The sequence below is a fragment of the Neoarius graeffei genome, chromosome 26, assembly GCF_027579695.1.
Source record: "Neoarius graeffei isolate fNeoGra1 chromosome 26, fNeoGra1.pri, whole genome shotgun sequence".
In the NCBI taxonomy this organism is placed as follows: Eukaryota; Metazoa; Chordata; class Actinopteri; order Siluriformes; family Ariidae; genus Neoarius; species Neoarius graeffei.
Window position 1 is genome coordinate 34,152,654 of NC_083594.1, and position 22,472 is coordinate 34,175,125.

Genomic DNA, 22,472 nt, shown 5'->3' on the forward strand with positions numbered 1-22,472 from the left:
ACCCTGTAGAACAGGATAAGCGGCTACAGATAATGGATGGATGGATCTACTGAATATTACAAATAGTTCACAGTATAGTGCCTTTGCCTAAAAATGATGATTAAATAATGATCATGTTGTTATTTAAATCTGTTAAAACAATAATTGAGAATAAAAAAAATCGACGACATACAGTGGGACTAGTCAAGTCAAGTTTATTTGTATAGCGCTTTTAACAATAAACATTGTCGCAAAGCAGCTTTACAGAATTTGAACGACTTAATACATGAGCTAATTTTATCCCTAATCTACCCCCAATGAGCAAGCCTGTGGCAACGGTGGCAAGGAAAAACTCCCTCAGACGACATGAGGAAGAAACCTTGAGAGGAACCAGACTCAAAAGGGAACCCATCCTCATTTGGGCAACAACAGACAGCATGACTATAATATTAACAGTTTTAACATGAAGACAGTTTCGTTGATGTTGTAAACTCTTCATTGATGGAAACTTGAGCGCAAAACTGTTCATGACAACTGCAGTCCTAAAGTTAGCAAGTCAACTGTAGTCCTCAGCCATAAAAGCATTACTGTAAGAGTCCAGACTACCGTATCCATGGAAGATACATTCCAAGGTGTAATGTGGATAAGCTCAGATGATTGTGATTATGTAAAAACAATTCAGTATGTAGTCAGAATACAGTGTATTACAGTGTATTGTATCAAACCTTAAATATTGCTTCATTGGCTTGGGTATTCTCTTTACAGCGTTCAAATTAACAGCAAAGTGACAGAACATGCAGCACACAACACAATTGAGGTATTTCACCTGACGTCACAGGGTCACATGACACCCCGGTGTCTGCCATTTTGAAGGTCAAGCTAGCTAATGTCAACAACATAGTAGCTAGTATGTTACTGTAGCAATGTTTACGTTCAGTCATTTGGATGACTGTTAAAACCTTTCAGTCTCAAGTTTTTCCTTTACTGTATTTACTAGTTTACTGTAATTATGATCTGGCAGCTATTTACACCGGATCCAGTGTAAATAGCTGCTGGAGCGCGCTCCGGCTTGCTCCCCCTCAAATTAAGCAGCGCGCTCCGGCTTGCTCCCGGAGTGCTCCGGCCGAGGTTCCGGAGCGCGCTCCGGCTTGCTCCCCCTCAAATTAAGCAGCACACTCCGGCTTGCTCCCGGAGTGCTCCAGCCGAGGTTCCGGAGCGCGCTGCTTAATTTGAGGGGGAGCAAGCCGGAGCGCGCTCCAGCAGCTATTTACACTGGATCCGGTGTAAATAGCTGCCGGATGATAATTACAGTAAATTAGTAAATACAGTAAAGGAAAAACTTGAAACTGAAAGGTTTTAACAGTCATCCAAATGACTGAACGTAAACATTGCTACAGTAACATACTAGCTACTATGTTGCTGACATTAGCTAGTGCTAACAGCTAGCTGCTAGTACACTGCTACAACACAGACACCGACCCTAATAATACAGTTCTTGGTCATTGCCTGGTAACAGCAAATTTATAACGGGCCATGTCTCAACAGACTAAGAAGTTATTTCAATGACATTTAATAACATTTTGTTTATCCTGAGGACCGAAAGTAAATGAAAATGTGAACAAACCTTAGCTGTAATAAGATGGCGACCACCGGCTCCAGGGACGACCCGCTGATGTAGGCATGTTACCCAGCCTGACACAAAATATTTGTAGGCATCCAAACTCTTGTACGCTTTCAGATCAATACCTGTGTATGGCGATGGGTTTTTAACGACATAGGTATACAGATCATGTGGGCCGAAGTCAGGTAAAGACGAGGGCTTCGTGTACTTCCGTACGTCAGTGAACAATCCTGGTGGAAGCAGGTAAACGTCGTTCTCTAAGCCTGCTAACCTCAATTTTTGCAAATAGCTCTCCCTCTGCTCGCCCTGTAAATGCCCTACGTCGCTGGATAGTGAAGGTGTTTTCTGCATCTCGCTCCTTTTTTTTTAATGTTTTTCGTTTGTCGCCTTCCTCGCATTCAAACTGATTCGAGCCGTGACGTCCAAAATGGCAGCCTAACGATGCATCACATGACTTGGTCACATGGGTGAAAAACCTCAATAGTACCTCTCTGTTCCTTCTACTGGCAGATGTCAACGAGTGTTGGCGCTACCCAGGGCGTCTTTGTTCTCAGACATGTGAGAACACTGTGGGCTCCTACAAGTGCTCCTGCACCATGGGCTTTTCCCTTGCCTTTGATGGGAAGAATTGTGAAGGTAGTTCATGATTTTCTTTCACTAAACTGTGCTTATGATCACATTTATTTTCCTTTGAAATATTTTGATAGGTGCAAAGTTTTGTGATAGTGATTTGGTGACATTTTTATAGTAGGTGGTGTTGGTAGGAGATTCCTCATTCTAGGCTGCATTTGGCCATCAAAACTAATCATGAGTGAGAAAAGAAGGTGAAAGATAGGGAGAAGAAGAGGGCAGCAGAGAGAGGAATAAGCATGACTGAGCATGACGGGGAGAATCTGTGTTCAATGAAGAAAAATGAAGGGAGAAAGTGACAGAGAGGTGAGTAATAGAGCATGAGCAATGAGGACAGAGACAAGGAGTGAAAGCAAGAGAGAGATTGAGTGAGTTAGAGAGCACGTGGTTTTGTCTATTCTTGGCTTGTTTCTAGAATTATTTAAGGATTTTAATAGCTTCCTGGTCACATTATACAGGCAGTGGTATTAAGAGGAGATGCTTTCAAGGACTTGGCTGGTCAGTAGTGGCCCACGGTGCTGTTCAGGATGTCACCTTGTGCACCAGCACCAAATTAATAGCATATCCAGATTAAAAATAGAAATAAATAAGCACTCACTTGGTCCACTGTGTAACAGTGCACACACTGAATGTTCTTGGTATTTATAAACACACAACTGACAAAGGGAGGGATTTTACAGGACTGCTGTCATTTATCACATGTGAAAATGAATGTAAGTGGGATGAAAGACAAATATGATGACTGGGCTGATGTACACTAGAACATCCTAGAGGTAGTACAGTTAGCTAGCATGACTGTGTGGTGTATCTTACAAATTCTGAAAAGGTACACATAATGTCCATTATGCTATATTTAGTCAATGGAAATTCAGAATATCTGAAGTCTGAATATTGAGGTTTAATTGTAAATATATACAGTAGCTTCTTGAGTAATTTTATACTTTTTTCATTACCATGAAGAAGCAATGTAAAGTTTGTGTACTCATTTCATTGCTACGTTATTGTCATTTTAGTCTAGCCTTAGTTAATACCTGTCAATACAATGCTATAATTAATTATTTCTTGTCACTATTTGACCTCTAATTTGCAGATATCAACGAATGTGACAACAATCCCTGTAGTCAGGAGTGTGCCAACATCTATGGCTCCTACCAGTGTTATTGCCGTGCGGGATACTATTTGAAAGAGGACGGCCACACCTGTGAAGGTGAGTCACATTTGTTTAAATGCCGTCATTCTTGCACTTGCGATCACTGCTGCCATAAAAATGAGTGACTTTTGAGAGAGAGTGTATTTTAATAAATCAATATAGGTGACATATTTAACAGCTCTGGAACTCAATGCACTCCCTTTTTTTAAGAGAAAAATCTGTATAAGATATAAAAAGAAACAGAGAGCACAAATAGATGGTAATTTGTTACATATTGATAAAAGATAAGAATGGAGACACACCAGATCAATTCAATGGGATCAATTTCATCTTGTCTTTTATGACAGATGTCATTGTTCCTAATGGAAAGTGGCATATGTTTTTAATTTCCAAATACTCACATGCTTTCTTTATCGCCTTCCTGGTAAGTGCTCACAGTACTATTAATGGGTACCAACAGCTCTTATCACTACAATCCTGACAAAATATATTTTGCTTTTTTGACCTGTAGATATTGATGAGTGCTCGCAAAGCATTGGGAACATGTGCACCTTCCAGTGTGTGAATGTTCAAGGCAGCTACCAATGTGCCTGCCCCCGTTATGGCTATTCTATGTCACCCAATGGACGCACATGTCAAGGTAAAGGTCATTTTATAACTTCATGACTTTTGGTTCAGTTTCTATAATGAACAGTAAAAGACATTTTTTAAACATCACATGTACACATATTACATAGCTTGTGTCAGTTCTTTTTCATCTAACATGAACAAGGCAAAATAAGTCTTAAGTCTTGAAAATAAGTGTTGTTTAAAATAAATTAATTAAAAAGTTAATTTCTATTCCCTTTCCAATATTCTTCATAACTTATTTACACATGCATCTGCTTAGAAGATGGCCAAGTGTGTGAAGACATTTTGTCCATCTTTCCATAAATGAGAATCAGATGAGAATTATTTATACAGATGGGTGACAAAGGAAACACATAGTTTATATATGTCATATGTTATAATATAATGCTATTTTAAGATGTGCTAGAAAATCACAAGTGGTTGAAGGTACGTCCATTACTATAAATTACAAACAAAAAACTCTATTTAATACAAACACAAAACAGTGTACCAGTGATGCATGGCTTGTTTGACTCTACAACATTTTGTCCTCATTCAATGAGGTGTGGCAATTAAAATTTGCCATTGAAGTGGTATTTGCCAACTCACTTTTAGTCCAAACACCCATTGCAACCCACTTTGTTTTGGTGTTTTCTTAATTTTAGTCAAATGCTTAAAATATTTTGTGTTTTCTTCTTGCCAGATTGAGAAAGAGATGATTGATTACAATTATAAGCAGTTTACTCAACAATTGCAAATGTGTAGTCAAACAGGCAGAGTTCACAGAATCAGCTTTTGGAAGCAAAGTACACAAAATCAGCTTTGGGAAGCAGCAGCCAACAAGCCTTGGAAGATATGTGCAAAACTACCATAACAGTGGTAAATCCATCAGAAGGTGGTAAAGCTTTCACAAAGTTTATGGATAAATGTGACCAGGGCCACTAAGGTAGGGAAAGTATAGCTAGTATACCTACCAGAGTACAACCTAACTTCTTATAGTACAACACTTCTATCAGGGATTCTGACTTCTGTCTGTAACAATTAAGATGGCATGAAATCAGAGTCAGCAGAACCTGAATTTGCATTTGTTATGCTTGAAATAAAAACTGCCAATAAAGCATCAGTGTAAAATCTATACATCATTAAAGGCTAGCTTTTCTAATGAAAGGAATTGATTGGATTTTACCCAAATCCAACTCTTGATAATGTATTTTTTCTAACCAACCCCCTTTGTAGTTGCATCTTCAAACACAGATACAGAGAACACATTACTCATTTTTGTGCTTCTCTGGGGTTGTGTCATGATCATGAATAATGTATAGAATATAGGTGTTAAACTGTTGGCCCTCTTGATATCTGTATGAAACAGATCTGTACTGCGCCACATATCTTTGGGTGAATGTTTTTAGATTTGTTCTTGCTGAGAAATGCTCTGTACTGGTTTGTAAAATTACACTATGACACCAGAACCACTTACACTATAAAACTTGTGGCGCTTGACCACGCCCCCGCTGCCACAACAACTAATAACCATAACAATGTAAACAGATTTTATATATATATATATATATATATATATATATATATATATATATATATACACACACACACACACACACACAGTGGCATGCAAAAGTTTGGGCACCCTTACTGAAAATGTCTGTTACTGTGAATAGTTAAGTGAGCAGAAGATGAACTGATCACCAAAAGGCATAAAAGTAAAGATGACACATTTCTTTTCAGCATTTTCTGCAAGATTTGTGTATTATTTTTGTTTTGTACAATTGGAGAGTGAAAAAAGAAAAGGAACACCATGCAAAAGTTTGAGCACCCCAATACATTTGAGTTCTCAGGTAACTTTTACCAAGGTTCCAGACCTTAATTAGCTTATTGAGCTGTAGCTTGTTCAAATTCTTCATTAGGAAAGGCCAGATGATGCAGATTTCAAAGCTGTATAAATTTTCTGACTCCTCAAACTTGTCCCTAAAATCAACAGCCATGGGCTCCTCTAAGCCACTCCCTCACATTCTGAATAATAAAATAATTGATGCTCACTAAGCAGGAGAAGGCTACAAGAACGTAGCAAAGTGTTTTCAGGTAGCCGTTTCCTCAGATTGTAATGTTATTAAGAAATGGCAGTTAACAGAAACAGTGGAGATCAAGGTGAGGTCTGGAAGATGAAGAAAACTTTCTGAAAGAACTGCTTGTTGGATTGCTAGAAAGGCAAATAAAAACCCCTGCTTGACTGCAAAAGACCTTCAGAAAGATTTAGCAGACCCTGGAGTGGTGGTGCACTGTTCTACTATGCAGCGACACCTGAACAAATATGACCTTCATGGGAGAGTCATCAGAAGAAAACCTTTCCTACATCCTAGCCACAAAATTCAGTGTCTGAAGTTTGCAAATGAACATCTAAATAAGCCTGATGCATTTTGGAAACAAGTCCTGTGGACTGATGAAATCAAAATAGAACTTTTTGGCCACAATGTGCAAAGGTATGTTTGGAGAAAAAAGGGTGCCAAATTCCAGGAAAAGAACACCTCTCTAACTCTGAAGCATGGGTGTGGATCGATCATGCTTTGGGGTTGTGTTGCAGCTAGCGGCACAGGGCATATTTCATTGGTTGAGGGAAGCATGGATTCGAATAAATACCAGCAAATTCTGGAAGCAAACATCACAACATCTGTAAAAAAGTTGAAGTTAAAAAGAGGATGAGTCCTACAATAAGACAATGATCCAAAACACACCTCAAAATCTACAATGGAATACCTCAAGAGGCACAAGCTGAAGGTTTTGCCATGGCCCTCACAGTCCCCTGACCTAAACATCATTGAAAATCTGTGGATAGATCTCAAAAGAGCAGTGCATGCAAGACAGCCCAAGAAACATGTAGAACTGGAAGCCTTTTGCAAGGATGAATGCACGAAAATCCCCCAGGTAAGAACTGAAAGATTATTAGCTGGCTACAAAAAGTGTTTACAAGCTGTGATACTTGCCAAAGGGGGTGTTACTAGGTACTAACCATGCAGGGTGCCCAAACTTTTGCTTTGGGCCCTTTTCCTTTTTTGTCATTTAGTAAATGTAAAAGATAAAAATAAAAAGTTGTTTTTGCTTAAAATATTATGGGAATGAGTCATCTTTAACTTTATGCCTTTTGGAGATCATTTCATCTTCAACTTGCTTAACTGTTCACAGTAACAGCAATTTTGACCAGGGGTGCCCAAACTTTTGCATACCACTGTGTGTGTATATATATTAGTTTCATAACCGTAATTAAATTTGCACTGAGCAAAGCTTTGTAACAATTTTGAAAATGGTTAGTGTATTGCCTACATAAATATTATATCCACGTATCATGCTCCCCCTGCCTCCAATTCTGAGATTCAGAGTCAAACAAACAGAACTGTCAGTTCCTTATCATATCATCTAATATTGCACTTGCAACTTGAAATATAAGACCCTGACCTTAGTTCCAGTGAAGTACCATTTCATCTTTCTCACACCTGTGGGCAAAGAGCGCATCTTTCCTCATGATCTTTAGGAAAGAGATAGAACGATTGACAGAAGTGGAGATAGAGAAAGACGATGGAGGAAGGAGCTCTGACTCCCTCAGGTTAGCATGAGCACTCACTCAATGTAATGGTGTGTGGATTGAAGCTGGCAAGCTGTAATGAGAACTTTGCATCTGTAGAATGAGATTCATAATTAATTACAGCTGCAGGTGTGGCTACTGACTCGTGGCAAAATGAAGACCTGCACAACACACACCACATTTAAATTAAATCTTCTTACACTGAGGATAGAAGCAGATTTAGCGGTTTCTACCTGGTTTAACCTGCAATGTTGTCATTTATTTTGTCACAGAAAAAAACACTTAACTACAAAAAGAGTCAACTAATAAAATTTAACTAAGATTGTGATACGCATGTAGTGTTAAATGGCATAAATGAATATGAAGTAATGCCAGAGGTGGACAAAGTACCCAACTTCATTACTTAAGTCAAAGTACAGATCCCACTGGTCAAATGTTACTCGACTTCACCAGTGGGCTTGCAAACATCAACAAGACCCAACTGCCAGGAAAGCTGAAGCTCTGGTGCCTGCAATATGGACTTATGCCTTGGATCATGTGGCCACTCACAATATATGAGGTTCCAATGACATCTGTGGAGAAGATGGAACGAACCATGACCTCATATATAAAGAAATGGCTGGGTGTCCCAAAGTGTCTGACCAATATCAGCCTCTATGGCAAAGGAGTCCTTGAACTTCCAGTCACAAGCCTCATGGAAGAGTACAAGTGTGCCAAAGTGAGGCTTCACATGACCTTAAAGGACTCCAAAGATCTGATCGTCAGCACGACCGCACCACCTCTAGCAACTGGAAGGAAATGGACAACGTCCAATGCACTGCAGAGTGCAGTGTCAGGTTTGAGGTATAAGGACATTGTGGGTCATGTCCAGTCTGGAAGAGGGGGATTTGGTCTGTCAGAAGGTAAGCCAACATGGCACAAGGCTTCCAAGGCAGAGAGGAGGAAAATGGTGGTCGAGGAGATACGCCGCCAGGAGGAGGTTGATCGAACCACAAAGGCTGTCTCACTTGTTAAACAGGGGCAATGGATGAAATGGGAGGGGCTTGAGAGAAGAGAGCTCAGCTGGAGGGAGCTGTGGAAGATGGAGGCAAATAACCTGAGTTTCCTCATCAGGGCCACTTATGATGTATTGCCATCGCCAAAAAATCTCCACCAGTGGTATGGTGAGGACCCAACCTGCTCCCTTTGTCCAGCCGATGCGACTCTCAAGCACATCCTGACTGGCTGTAAGACCAGCCTCACACAAGGGCGTTACACCTGGAGGCATAATCAGGTCTTGAAGTGTCTGGCAGCAGCAGTAGAGACCAAGAGAGCTACGGTCAACTCCTTACCCCAGACAGCAACTAACTCCACCATAACAGCTTCATTTGTCCGAGAAGGTCAAAAAAAGCCTAACCATCCTCCCTCCACACTTAAGCTTAGAGAACTAGCTAAGGCTCGGGATTGGAAATTGTTAGTTGACATTGGGCACCAACTAATTTTCCCTCCTGAGATTGCATCTACTACTTTAAGGCCAGATATGGTACTTTGGTCTCCATTGATGAAGTCAGTGTATATCATAGAACTCACTGTTCCTTGGGAGAATGCAGTGGAAGAAGCGTATGAGCGCAAGAAACTGCGATATACCGAGCTGGCAATGGATGCTCAACAACGAGGATGGTCGACAAAGATCTATCCTGTAGAAGTGGGATGCCGGGGTTTCGTTGCTTCATCCACTATCAGGCTGCTCAGAGACCTTGGCATGCAAGGGCAAGCTCTTCGTCAGACAATAAGAGCTGTCTCCGAAGCGGCTGAAAGAAGCAGCCAATGGATATGGATGAAGCGGAAAGATCCTTGCTGGGCTCACAGACCCTATATAACATCGTAACAAACTACAGGGTGGGATTTGGGCTTGGGACACAAGCTCAGGTTTGATCAACCTGTAGCTGGCCACCTTTGAGGAGGGTGTATAGTATTTAAAGGCCAAAACACCCCATGAATCAAGGGCATACTACTGATGATGTGTCCCAAATTCAAATCTTGATTGGCAGCTTCTCATGTTGCGCTATCTTTCTCTCTTTCTCTCTCTTTCTCTCTCTCTCTTTCTATCTCTCTCTCTCTCATGCATACCATCTACTGGCACAATGGACTGTTTAACATCTCGTCCCGTGTTTTATGATTCCAATACAAGTGAAAGTTGTACAGTCAAACTTTTACATCATCAGTGTATTTTTTTTAATAATACACCAGTTATTATTCAAAAAAAATGTAATCGTATTGAAAAACATCATTTATATCAATCTTCAAAAATGCCATGCAAATGTCAGACTTGCCACTTATCTATGCCAAGTCATCTAAAATACTTTGTTTTGAAATAGAAAAAAATAAATCACTATTCCACCTTACCTTTGAATAGTTTTAGACCAAACTTCATAGAATCTTCAGTGCTTTTAGGAACAGCACTTTCTTTCATAATTGCTAATTCTTCCTCACTTACAGTGACAAAGTGATTGGCCTCTATTTTGCCAAGTTGCTCAAGGTGATTACGAGAAATAATCCGAATCTCTCAACCAATCAGCACACATGATTTCCTATAATCACCTGTGTATTTATACTAGTAATGGTTAATAGTGATTTCACAGCCATAATGTCATTAAAAATAGCAGTAAAATCATATCACTGTGGCTATATATCAACAGACCACAGACAGCAGTTTGGTATAGAAGAATGCTGCTTGGAACCTTCTGGTAATCATAGATAGTCCATCATAGGTTTTTGAGTTGACGTTCATTTTGTGCATTTTAGACATTGATGAGTGTGCAACAGGAACACACAACTGCTCAACAACCCAAACATGCTACAACATTCAAGGAGGATTTCGCTGCCTGTCCTTTACATGTCCTGAGAACTACAGGAAGGTGTCAGACACGTGAGTGATTTTAATCATAATTATAACTTGAATTATATAATGATATAACTAGAATATATATTTATATTATATAATGCTGTATAATAATAATAATAATAATTATTATTATTATTATTATTATTATTTGTTCCCGTACTAATTACAGTCATTTTCATTTATACCCCACATAATGAGGGAATAGACGGCATGGTGGTGTAGTGGTTAGCACTGTCACCTCACAGCAACAAGGTTCTGGGTTCAAGCCCAGTGGCTGACCGGGGCCTTTCTGTGTGGAGTTTGCATGTTCTCCCCGTGTCTGTATGGGTTTCCTCCGGGTGCTCCGATTTCCCCCACAGTCCAAAGACATGCAGGTTAGGGTAATTGATGGCTCTAAAGTGACCATAGGTGTGAATGTGTGAATGGTTGTTTGTCTCTATTGCCGCTTTTCCACTACCAACGCGGCTGAGCCGTGCCGTGCTGAGTTGGGCTGAGTCGAGCTGAGCGGGGCTGTTGGAGTTGCATTTCGACTACAACCGCGCTGAACCGTGCTGGCTGGAAGTGGGTGGACACATTGGGTGGAGTTAGCGAAAGTGGGTGGACATCACGTGATGTCCTTAGGCGGCGCAAACAGTGACATCAGTGACCTTTTAAGCGGTAGTCTCACGACCCGGATAGTAAACAATAAACATGGAGGACATGGAGTCGTTAGTGTTGCTGGTCTTGGTGCTGTGGCTTGTTGTCACTGACAACGCCAACAGATACTGGCAAGAGCGTGTAGATGAGGCGAGGCGCATAAGGCTTCAGAAATTCTCATAATTCGTAATTCTTCTTCTTCCGGGTTTACGGTGTTTACAGATCCCAGCGTGCTTGCGGGGCGTGTGTGGGCATGTGAGGACACTCCTCCTCACCAATCAGTGCACAGGGGAGTGTCTCCTCACGCCCCTAGCCCCACTCGGCTCGGTTTGCCTCGCTTCAGCCCCACTCCAAAACCGTGCGAGTTTTGGGGGCTGAGCAGGGCTGAAGCGAGCTGAGTCGCGCTGTTCTTAGATAGTCGAAACGCGAGCCGTGTCGGGCTGAAGTGAGCTGAAGCGAGCTGAAGTGAGCTGAAAAAGGGTAGTGGAAAAGGGCCATATGTGTCAGCCCTGTGATGATCTGGTGACTTGTCCAGGGTGTACCCTGCCTTTCACCCATAGTCAGCTGGAATAGGCTCCAGCTTGCCTGCGACCCTGCACAGGATAAGTGTTTATGGATAATGGATCGATGGATGGATAGTGAAGGAATATACCCATCTCATTATCTCTAGCCGCTTTATCCTTCTACAGGGTCGCAGGTAAGCTGGAGCCTATCCCAGCTGACTATGGGCGAAAGGCGGGGTACACCCTGGATAAGTCGCCAGGTCATCACAGGGCTGACACATAGACACAGACAACCATTCACACTCACATTCACACCTACGGTCAATTTAGAGTCACCAGTTAACCTAACCTGCATGTCTTTGGACTGTGGGGGAAACCGGAGCACCCGGAGGAAACCCACGCGGACACGGGGAGAACATGCAAACTCTGCACAGAAAGGCCCTCGCCGGCCCCGGGGCTCGAACCCAGGACCTTCTTGCTGTGAGGCGACAGCGCTAACCACTACACCACCGTGCTGCCCAGGAATATACCCATGAAATAAAATTATATGTGTATATATCGGGGGCCAAAGCATTAACAGTAGATCCTTTAAAGGGGCTGGCTCACGCCTCCCAGGATCCAATTTGTTGTTTTTGTTTTGAAAGCAAACCCATCTTGCACTTTTTCTTCATCCATGTGTCATACATGGAACATTTGAACAAAATATGCCTGGTTTTTTTTTTTCCCTCCTTTGGAGCCACCCACGAGATGAGGTGGATTCAGGTCCATTACAATGGAATAACCATATGAAAACCGAATGGATCAGAGGAAACAATTTAAAATATACGTAGATCTCATCTCATCTCATCTCATTATCTGTAGCCGCTTTATCCTTCTACAGGGTCGCAGGCAAGCTGGAGCCTATCCCAGCTAACTACAGGCGAAAGGCAGGGTACACCCTGGACAAGTCGCCAGGTCATCACAGGGCTGACACATAGACACAGACAACCATTCACACTCACATTCACACCTACGGTCAATTTAGAGTCACCAGTTAACCTAACCTGCATGTCTTTGGACTGTGGGGGAAACCGGAGCACCCGGAGGAAACCCACGCGGACACGGGGAGAACATGCAAACTCTGCACAGAAAGGCCCTCGCCGGCCCCGGGGCTCGAACCCAGGACCTTCTTGCTGTGAGGCGACAGCGCTAACCACTACACCACCGTGCTGCCCAGGAATATACCCATGAAATAAAATTATATGTGTATATATCGGGGGCCAAAGCATTAACAGTAGATCCTTTAAAGGGGCTGGCTCACGCCTCCCAGGATCCTATTTGTTGTTTTTGTTTTGAAAGCAAACCCATCTTGCACTTTTTCTTCATCCATGTGTCATACATGGAACATTTGAACAAAATATGCCTGTTTTTTTTTTCCCCTCCTTTGGAGCCACCCACGAGATGAGGTGGATTCAGGTCCATTACAATGGAATAACCATATGAAAACCGAATGGATCAGAGGAAACAATTTAAAATATAGATACTTTGACAAAATATCTTTAATTTCATGTTACATTTTAAATATCTGTGGCCTAGAATGTCGCCAAATTGTTGTGGATTGTTGCAGATTGTTAGATTAGATTAGATTAGATTAGATTAGATTAGATTAGATTAGATTAGATTAAACTTTATTGATCCCTTTGAGAGGGTTCCCTCAGGGAAATTAAGATTCCAGCAGCATCATTACAGAAAAACAGAGAAAAGAAATAGAGTAAAACTTCAAGATAAATTAAAATAAATTAAGTATTTACATATACAAATATAAAAGAATAAGATATGGGGAAGAGAGGAAGGGGGAGGGGGAAGGGGGGAGAAGTGGGGTTAGGGTAAGTGTGTTGGGGGGGCAGGAAAGATATTGCATTTTATATTGCACATTATATTGCACATTGTCTGGTATTGCTTATTGTTAGGCTAGGCTAGGCAGGTTAGGTTAGGCTCCTTCCCGTCCTCTGTCCTCCTGTTACCCCTCCTCCTCCCCAGAGAGGAGTTGTACATTCTGATGGCATGAGGGACAAAGGAGTTTTTGAGTCTGTTCGTCCTGCACTTGGGAAGGAGCATTCTGTCACTGAACAGGCTCTTCTGGTTGCTGATGACGGTATGCAGAGGGTGACTGGCATCATCCATGATGCTCAATAGTTTGTCCATAGACCTCTTCTCTGCCACCGTCACCAGAGAGTCCAGCTTCATGCCGACCACAGAGCTAGTCCGCCTGATCAGTTTGTCCAGCCTGGAAGTGTCCTTCTTGGATGTGCTGCCCCCCCAGCACACCATGGTGCAAAACAGGACATTGGCAACCACAGACTGATAGAACATCCACAGGAGTTTCCTGCAGATGTTAAAGGACCGCAGCCTCCTAAGGAAGTATAGCCTGCTCTGTCCCTTCCTGTATAAGTGATTGGTGTTGCAAGTCCAGTCCAGCTTGCTGTCCAACCACAGCCCGAGGTACTTGTAGGAATCCACAGCCTCCACCTCGACTCCCTCGATCAGAACTGGCCGTGACCTTGGTCTGGACCTCCCAAAGTCAATGACCAGCTCCTTGGTCTTCGAGGTGTTGAGCTGCAGATGGTTCCTGTTGCACCACATAGCAAAGTCCCTCACCAGGCTCCTATACTCCTCCTCTCTGTCATCACTGATACACCCAATGATGGCTGTGTCATTGGCAAACTTCTGAATGTGACACAGCTCTGAGTTGTAGCAGAAGTCCGCGGTGTACAGGGTGAAGAGAAGAGGGGCCAGCACCATGCCCTGGGGTGCTCCGGTGCTGCTAATTACAGTGTCAGACGTGATGTCCTTCAGCCTGACGTACTGCAGCCTGTCAGTGAGGTAGCTGGAGATCCAGGTGACCAGGCAGGGGTCCACTCGCATCCTGTTCAGTTTGTCCTGAAGCAGTAGGGGCTGGATGGTGTTGAAGGCACTCAAGAAGTCCAAGAAGAGGATCCTCACTGTGCCATTTCCCTTATCCAGATGTGAGTGGGCTCAGTGTAGCAGGTAGAGGATGGCGTCTTCCACACCAACACCTGCCCAGTATGCAAACTGCAAACAATCCTGGGCATGTTGTACCTGGGGTCTGAGGAGGCTGAGGAAGATCCGCTCCAATGTCTTCATCAGATGTGAAGTGAGCGCCACCGGTCGGAAGTCGTTCAGCTCGCTGGGCCGATTCTTTTTGGGAACTGGAATGATACATGATGTCTTCCAGAGGGTTGGCACTCTCCCCAGCTGCAGGCTGAAGTTGAAGATGCATTGGAGTGGTTCACCCAGTTCAGCAGCGCAGGTTTTCAGTAGTCGTGGACACACCTTGTCCGGGCCTGCTGCTTTCCTGGGGTGAAGCTTCCTCAGTTGACCTCTGACCTGGTCTGCAGTAATGCATAGAGGAGTTTGTGTTGAGGTGGGGGAGGAGGGGGAGGAGGGGACTGCTGTGATGACTGGGGGAAGGTGTGTTGAGGGAAGAAGGAGAGATGGCTGCAGTGAGGGAGAGGGTGGGGGGACTTGGGCTGGTTGAACCGATTGAAGAAGTCATTCAACTCGTTCGCCCTCTCCACTGCCCCTCAATGACTCTGGTCTTTGTATTGTGGCCTGTGATGGTTTTCAAACCTTCCCAGACCTCCCTCATGCTGTTCTCCTTCAGCTTCTGCTCCACCTTTCTCCTGTAGCTGTCCTTAGCTTCCCTCATGCAGCGTTTCACCTCCTGCTGTGCTGCTTTCATCGCCTCCCTATCCCTGCTCCTGAAGGCGGCCTTCTTCCTGTTGAGGACAGCTTTGACTTCCTGTGTTACCCATGGCTTGTTATTAGGGTAACACTGTACAGTCTTAGCGGGGCAGACCACGTCTGCACAGAAGTTGAGGTAATCTGTCAGACAGTATGTCAGCCCTTCTGTGTCAGCCAGCGCAGGGGGGATCATCACTAGTATCAAAAATGGTGACTCTACTACTTGGGGGAGAGGATTCTGGGAAGGGTGAACCAGGCCCTTTAAGTCTTGTAAATTGTGAGGTGAGGTCTCCACGGATTGGACTTGTCTGTCCAGCACATACCACAGATGCACAATCAGACTGAAATCTGAAAATTTGGAGGCCAAGCCAAAACTTGAACACTTTCTTGTGTTCCTCAAAACATTCCTGAACAATTTTTGCATTGTGGCAAGGCACATTATACTGCTGAAAGAGGCCACTGCCTTTAGGGGAATATTGTTACCATGAAGGGGTGTACTTGGTTTGCAACAATGTTCAGGAAGGTGGTACATGTCAAAGTAACATCCATATGAGTGCCAGGCCTAAGGATTCCTAGCAGAACATTGCCCATTGTAGGTGCTTTTGTTGGTGGACAGGGGTCAGCATGGGTACTCTGACTGGTCTGTGGCTACGCAGCCCCATACACAGCAAGCTGCAATGTACTGTATGTTCCAACACCTTTGTATCGTAGCCAGCATGAACTTTTTCAGCAATATGTGGTAAAGGAGCTCTTCTATGGGATCGGACCAGAGAGGCTAGCCTTTGTTCACCATGTGCATCAGTGAGCTTTCGACACCCATGATCCTGTCACCAGTTCTCTGATTGTCCTTCCTTGGACCACTTTTGGTAGGTATTAACTACTGTATAGCGGGAACACCCCCACAAGACCTGCTGTTTTGGAGGTGACAGTCATCTAGCCATCACAATTTGGCCCTTTTCAAAGTGGTTCAGATCCTTATGCTTGCCCATTTTTCCTGCTTCCAACAGCTGTTTACTTGCTGCCTTATATATCCCACCCCTTGGCAGGTGGCACTGTAATGAGATAATCAGTGTTGTTCACTTCACTTGTCAGTGGTTTTAATTTTATATATACATTTTGCAAAAGTCTTAGGCACCCTGTTTTTAGTACACTTTTTTATAGATTTTTTATTTTTATTTTTTGTTTCTTTTTATCATCTTTAGTCATACTCTTCTTAGTATTTAATCTTACTCGTTTGCATGCTAGTATGGGTGTGCTTTTGTTGAGACTACTTTTGTGTTTTTTACTTGTTTTGGGACCTTTTAAAACAATATCAGGAGAGCCATTCAGTCACGACTCGATTGTTTACACCTGCCATCAGTTGATGGCATTGCGTAGCATGAGGACACTCCTCAAGGTGAGACACAAGATCCCCATGGAAATAAGGAGGAAGACAAGGGGATGCAGAGCTGGAGGTAAGTGCCGTGAGAGGAAAAGACAGTATAAACCATCCATACCATCTGTTGTTATGGGGAATGTAAAATCATTCCCTAATAAGATGGAAGAGCTCACAGTGCTGACTAGGTTGCAGAGGGAGTATCAGGAGTGCAGCATCATGTGCCTCGCAGAGACCTGGCTGAATGTACTCACTCCGGATTCACTTATCACTCTAGCTGGTTTTCAACTCGTGAGAACGGACAGGAGAACGAATGAGACTGGTAAGAGGAAGGGCGGGGGATAGCGATGTTTGTGAATTAGAGATTGTGTAACCCCAGGCACATTAATGTTAAAGAGCAGCACTGCACACAGGACATTGAGCTGCTAGCTGTTAGCATTCAGCTGTACTATCTCCCGAGGGAGTTCTCGCACATTATCGTGATAACGGTGTATATCCTGCCAGCGGTTGATGATGCAGCAGCCTGCAAACTTTTACACACTGTAATATCACAACTGCAAACATTGCCCCCACAAGCCTTCCTCCTAATCTCAGGGGATTTTAATCATGCTTCCCTGTCCTCCACTCTCCCCACTTTCACTCAGTATGTTGACTGCTATACCAGGGACAATAAGACACTGGACTTACTGTATGCAAACATCAAGGGAGCATACAGCTCACCACCCCTCCCCCCACTGGGCCGCTCAGACCACAACCTAGTTCATCTAGTGCCATTTACATACCAATGGTGATCAAACAATCCCCCCACCACTAGGTGTGTGAGAAAATAGTCAGAGGAGAGCAGCATGGCACTGAGAGGCTGTTTTGAGACCACAGACTGGGAAGTACTGTGTAGTCCACATGGGGAGGACATTGACAGTTTTACACGCTGCATCATGGACTATGTTAATTTCTGTGTGGAGAACACTGTGTCGACCAGGAAGGTGTGGTGTTTTTCCAACAAGAAACCATGGGTGACTCCTAACCTGAAAACCCTGCTGAATGAGAAGAAGAGGGCCTTCAGATCTGGGGACAAAGAGGAGCTGAGGAGAGTGCAGAAGGAGCTCAGGAGGGAGATAAGAAAGAGCAAGGAGTGTTATAGAAGGAAGCTGGAGGAGAGCTTGCAACAGAACAACACATGAAAGGTGTGGAGAGGCCTGAAAGCCGTCTCTGGCCACAGCAAAGACAGTGGGAGGGGCCCTGGATCTGGAGACCTGGAATGGGCAAACAAACTGAACCTGTTTTTCAACAGGTTTGATTCTGCCCCCACTTCCTCCACCACCCACCAGAACCCAGACTAATCGGCACCTCATCGCTCCCCTACTGGCACACCTCCCCCCCCTTTTTTTGCACTACCTCCCTCCCCCACCTACTACAATTGGAGTCACCCATCACCCCTTCCTTCTGCAACCTCTCCATAACAGTTGATCAAGTGAGAAGGGAGCTCAAGAAGAACAAAACAAGAAAGGCTACAGGTCCTGATGGCATCAGCTCCAGACTGCTGATGGACTGTGCAGACCAGCTCTGTGAAGTGATTCTGCACATCTTCAACCTGAGCCTCAGTCTGAAAAGGGTTCCTGTCCTGTGGAAAACCTCCTGTGTGATTCCAGTTCCAAAGACTGCACACCCCAGGGAGCCAAACCACTTTAGATCTGTAGCCTTGACCTCTCACCTGATGAAGACTATGGAGAGGATCATCCTCAATCACCTCAGACCCCTTGTGAGTGTGGAACTGGACCTCCTGCACGTCACATACCAACCAGGCATCGATGTGGAAGATGCTGTTATCTACATGCTACACAGATCCCTGTTACATCTGGAGGATGCTGGAAGTACTGTGAGGGTGATGTTTTTTTTATTTCTCCAGTGCTTTCAACACAATTCAGCCATCTTTGCCCAGGGAAGGAAGGAGGTGGAGTTGACTGTCACCTGGCTGCATGGACCATCAACTACTTCACTAACAGACCACAGTATGTCAGACTTTGTGACTGTGTATCTGACGTAGTAGTCTGCATCACATGAGCCCCCCAGGCTAAAGTACTCTCCCCCTTCCTCTTTACCCTGTACACCTCGGACTTCAGATATAACACACACACCTGCCATCTTCAGAAGTTCTCTGACGATACTGCCATCGTTGGATGTGTGTCAGAGGAGAACGAACAAGAATACAGGGGGTTATCAATGACTGTCAGCTGGTGTGGAAATAACAACCTCCACATCAGTGCCAGGAAGACAAGGGAGTTGATGATCAATTTCCACAGGAGAGCACCACAGAGTACACCAGTGAACATCCTGAATACAGACATTGAGATTGTGAGGGAATACAAATACCTGGGTGTTCACCTTAACAATAAACTGGACCGGACTACCAACACTGATGCTTTGTATAAGAAGGGCCAAAGTTGTCTCCACCTGCTGAGGAGATTGAGGTCCTTCGGAGTGTGCAAGACTCTGTTGAGGACATTCTACAACACTGTGGTTTCATCTGCTGTCTTTTTCACTGTGGTCTGTTGGGGATGTGGAAACACAGAGAGACAGGAAAAGGCTGAACAAGCTGGTGAAAAGGGCCAGCTCTGTTGTAGACTGCCCTCTGAATTCCATTGAGGTGGTGTGTGAGAGGAGGATGTTAGCTAAGCTAATGTCAATCATGGACAACACCTCTCACCCCCTATGTGAGCAGAGGTGGACAAAGTACCCAACTTCATTACTTAAGTCAAAGTACCGATCCCATTGGTCAAATGTTACTCCAGGACAAGTGAAAGTTGTACAGTCAAATTTTTACTTATGTTAAAGTACTGAAGTATTTGCTTTTAAAAATACTTAAGTACTAAAAGTACATTTTCTGTCAACGCATTGTTGTATTATTGCCACAGCACTTACAAAGCCTAATGCCTCTGAAGCAACCTACTGGATCTACTGACTAACTTGTAGAACCTGTAGAATAAACGTCTGGTAGAACGGTACAAAATGAAACACAACTGAACTGAAAAAGAGCCATTGTCAATTTCATTTTTTTTTAATTGTAACACTCCTCCCCACCCCCACAAAGCAGCATGGTAGTGTTCTGACCCAGCTCTGGCAGTGTGTGCACACATGTATGTGTATGTTAATCAGGAAGACAGTGAAATAGCTGTAAATGCAGCTTGCTCAGAAAATAAAAATGACAATCCAACCTCCTTAAAACCTAGATCCACACCTCGAGCTTAATAACTGCCCAATAGCAACACTGCTTTAAGCAAGACAAAACAAATTCAAGACCATCATCTGACATCAAAACAAAAAATTCCAACAATTTGTTGTGACTGACTAGTACAATACTGTCCATTTCACAGGTCTCACAAGTGTCTGTATTCATGCACATACGGGCATCGCCACCATTGAATATGAAGGGGACGTGTCCCCTTCACATTTCATAATTCTTTGTTTGGACCCCCCCATATTTAACATAAAATATTAGGTCACCCAGTGCCGTTTCTATTGCTTCGTAAAAGAATCCATTCCACTTGATCGATAAGAGAATACACATACCACTGAAAATCCACTCTGGGTTTTCCGGGCGTTACCTACAACAACTCACCGCACGCAAGTGAATCTCGGTGCAAGGTGCAGGCTGCTCGAAAGTGGAGGAGGTAACGCCAGCCCCATTGCCACCTCACAATGTCTAGCTTTTGCTAAAACCTTATTCTTTTGTTATATGCCCTCAAAATTAACCCTAGGCCACGTTAAATTAATGTTCAACTAAACAATGAAATAAGCTTAGCCTAATGGGGTATTCTTGGTTGATGATGAATTGTTTGCAATATTTGCTCCCTCCCCGGACACAATGGACATAAGGAAATTCTTTACAAAGAAGCGGAAAGTAAGTCAAAATTTCCCCACAGGACAGGTTTTTTTGTCCCAATGGAAATGTTAGTGCAGTTAGCTGGCTAGTCAATGTTAGGAGATGTATCAGCTAGCTTAATGTTAGCTATCATTTAATTCAAACCCAGTAGGCCTACCTTATTGTAATGCCAAGAATGTGGTCAAGTCTGCTCTGATGATATTTATTGATTCCCTGTTGTGATTTGAAGAACTTGTTTTGTCTGGTCTTTGCCAGTTTTCTGGAAAGTAACATGGGAAATCAGTGTATGGGGAAGGAATAGTAGAAAGGAAAGCAATGGAGAGAGATGGATGTTATTCCAGGTGGATTGTGAAGGAAAGGGGGATCAAAGTTATGAAGTGGTAGAAATTGTGGTGGCGCCAACGTAAGGAGTTGTATCTATAAATCTATTTGTTATACTAATCTGTAAATGTTACTGTAGTACCACCATTGCATGTAGGTTGACAAAACTGCATTTGTTCATTGTGTTAAATTATATTTTATGTGTCATTGCTTGACACAGTGTAATTTTGTGTCATGAAGACTGCATGATGCCATGTCATTTTTGTTATGAGTATCACTAAATCGGAAAAAAGTAAAATGCACCCACTAAAGTCACTGTTGGTGGTTCACAAAATTGCACCTGTTCATTGTGTGAAGTTATTTTTATGTCACCGTTGCTTGACACAGTGTGATTTTGTGTTATGAAGTTTGCATGATGCCATGTCATGCCTGTTCATTGTGTGAAATTATGAATATTCTTATTTTTAAACATACAGTTGAGTGTCACTATTGCTTGGCACAGTGGCATGTTGTGTTACATCTAAAACTAAATCAAAAAGGAAACACAAAATAAAAAGTAAAATGCACCCATAAAGTCATTGTTGGTGATAAAGTGTGTCACATTCATCTCATTATCTTAGGCATAGCAGTGGGTATAAAAACAGGCTGATGAATATATGGACTAGTTGAATGAGGACTTATTGTTGAGTCTCTAAAATAGTCATTGAATTAAGTGACTTTTGTAGGTAAAATTAGGTGTTTAACAACCTGTTAAAAATACACCAGAATGCAGGAAATGGCATCTAATTAATTAAAAATTTTCTGGGGGAGGACCCCCAGACCCTCCACCAGTGTGTCCCCCCCGCATTAAAAATGCTTCTGACGCCCCTGCATGCACATATCAATCTGCCTGAGGAATTATGGTGGTTTAATATTACACTAGCTAGTCAGTGAAGCTCTACCTGACATGCTAGCAAAATCTTTTCAAACTCAAAGTCATATTGAGTAGCTAACATTACTAGAAAAGAAAGATTTCTACATTTTGTTTATTTGGCAAGATTATGCTAGAACATTTCTGAAAGCACTTCAGATAAGTTAATGTTATTCATGTTAGCACAAATGTTTTTACATGCTGACTAACAGTGTCCAAGTTAACTAGCTATGTGTTAACGTTAGCCATGGACAAGGCTATGGCAACATGGTGGGCAAATCCATAGAAAGTCATTTAACTAACCAGACTGCATAGCTATTGTAACGTTATCGCTAGCTCTAAAAGCACAGACAATTTTATTACAAGCTTTCTCTTGGAATAAAATGTTTACATACCTCAATATGCTTCCGCAGGTTGGACGGCAAGTTTTTGTAGGCTGTGATGTGCTCCTTTTTAGGCAAACAAAGCAAACATTTAAAACAAAATGACTCTTTATTCCTTTCAGAAAACTGAAACATGGGTTCTAGCTATAGCCATGAGTGTGTGCATTCCCTAGAAGAACCGCCTCCTTCCGTTCTGCCATCAACTGATCGTGTTCAAATAATGCTGCGGAGAAATAATTGAACTTGATTTTATAC

General features: G+C 43.0%; 1 protein-coding gene across 5 annotated transcripts in view; it reads left to right on the plus strand.

The window, feature by feature from the left end:
- fbln2 (fibulin 2) overlaps positions 1-22,472 on the plus strand; it is a 306,873-nt gene that overhangs the window by 182,012 nt on the left and 102,389 nt on the right. For all 5 annotated transcript variants that reach the window (XM_060910813.1, XM_060910809.1, XM_060910812.1 and 2 more), the window contains 4 exons: positions 2,111-2,236; positions 3,321-3,437; positions 3,892-4,020; positions 10,366-10,489. In XM_060910813.1, the coding sequence (XP_060766796.1) occupies positions 2,111-2,236; positions 3,321-3,437; positions 3,892-4,020; positions 10,366-10,489 (496 nt within the window). The remainder of the gene's footprint in view (positions 1-2,110; positions 2,237-3,320; positions 3,438-3,891; positions 4,021-10,365; positions 10,490-22,472) is intronic.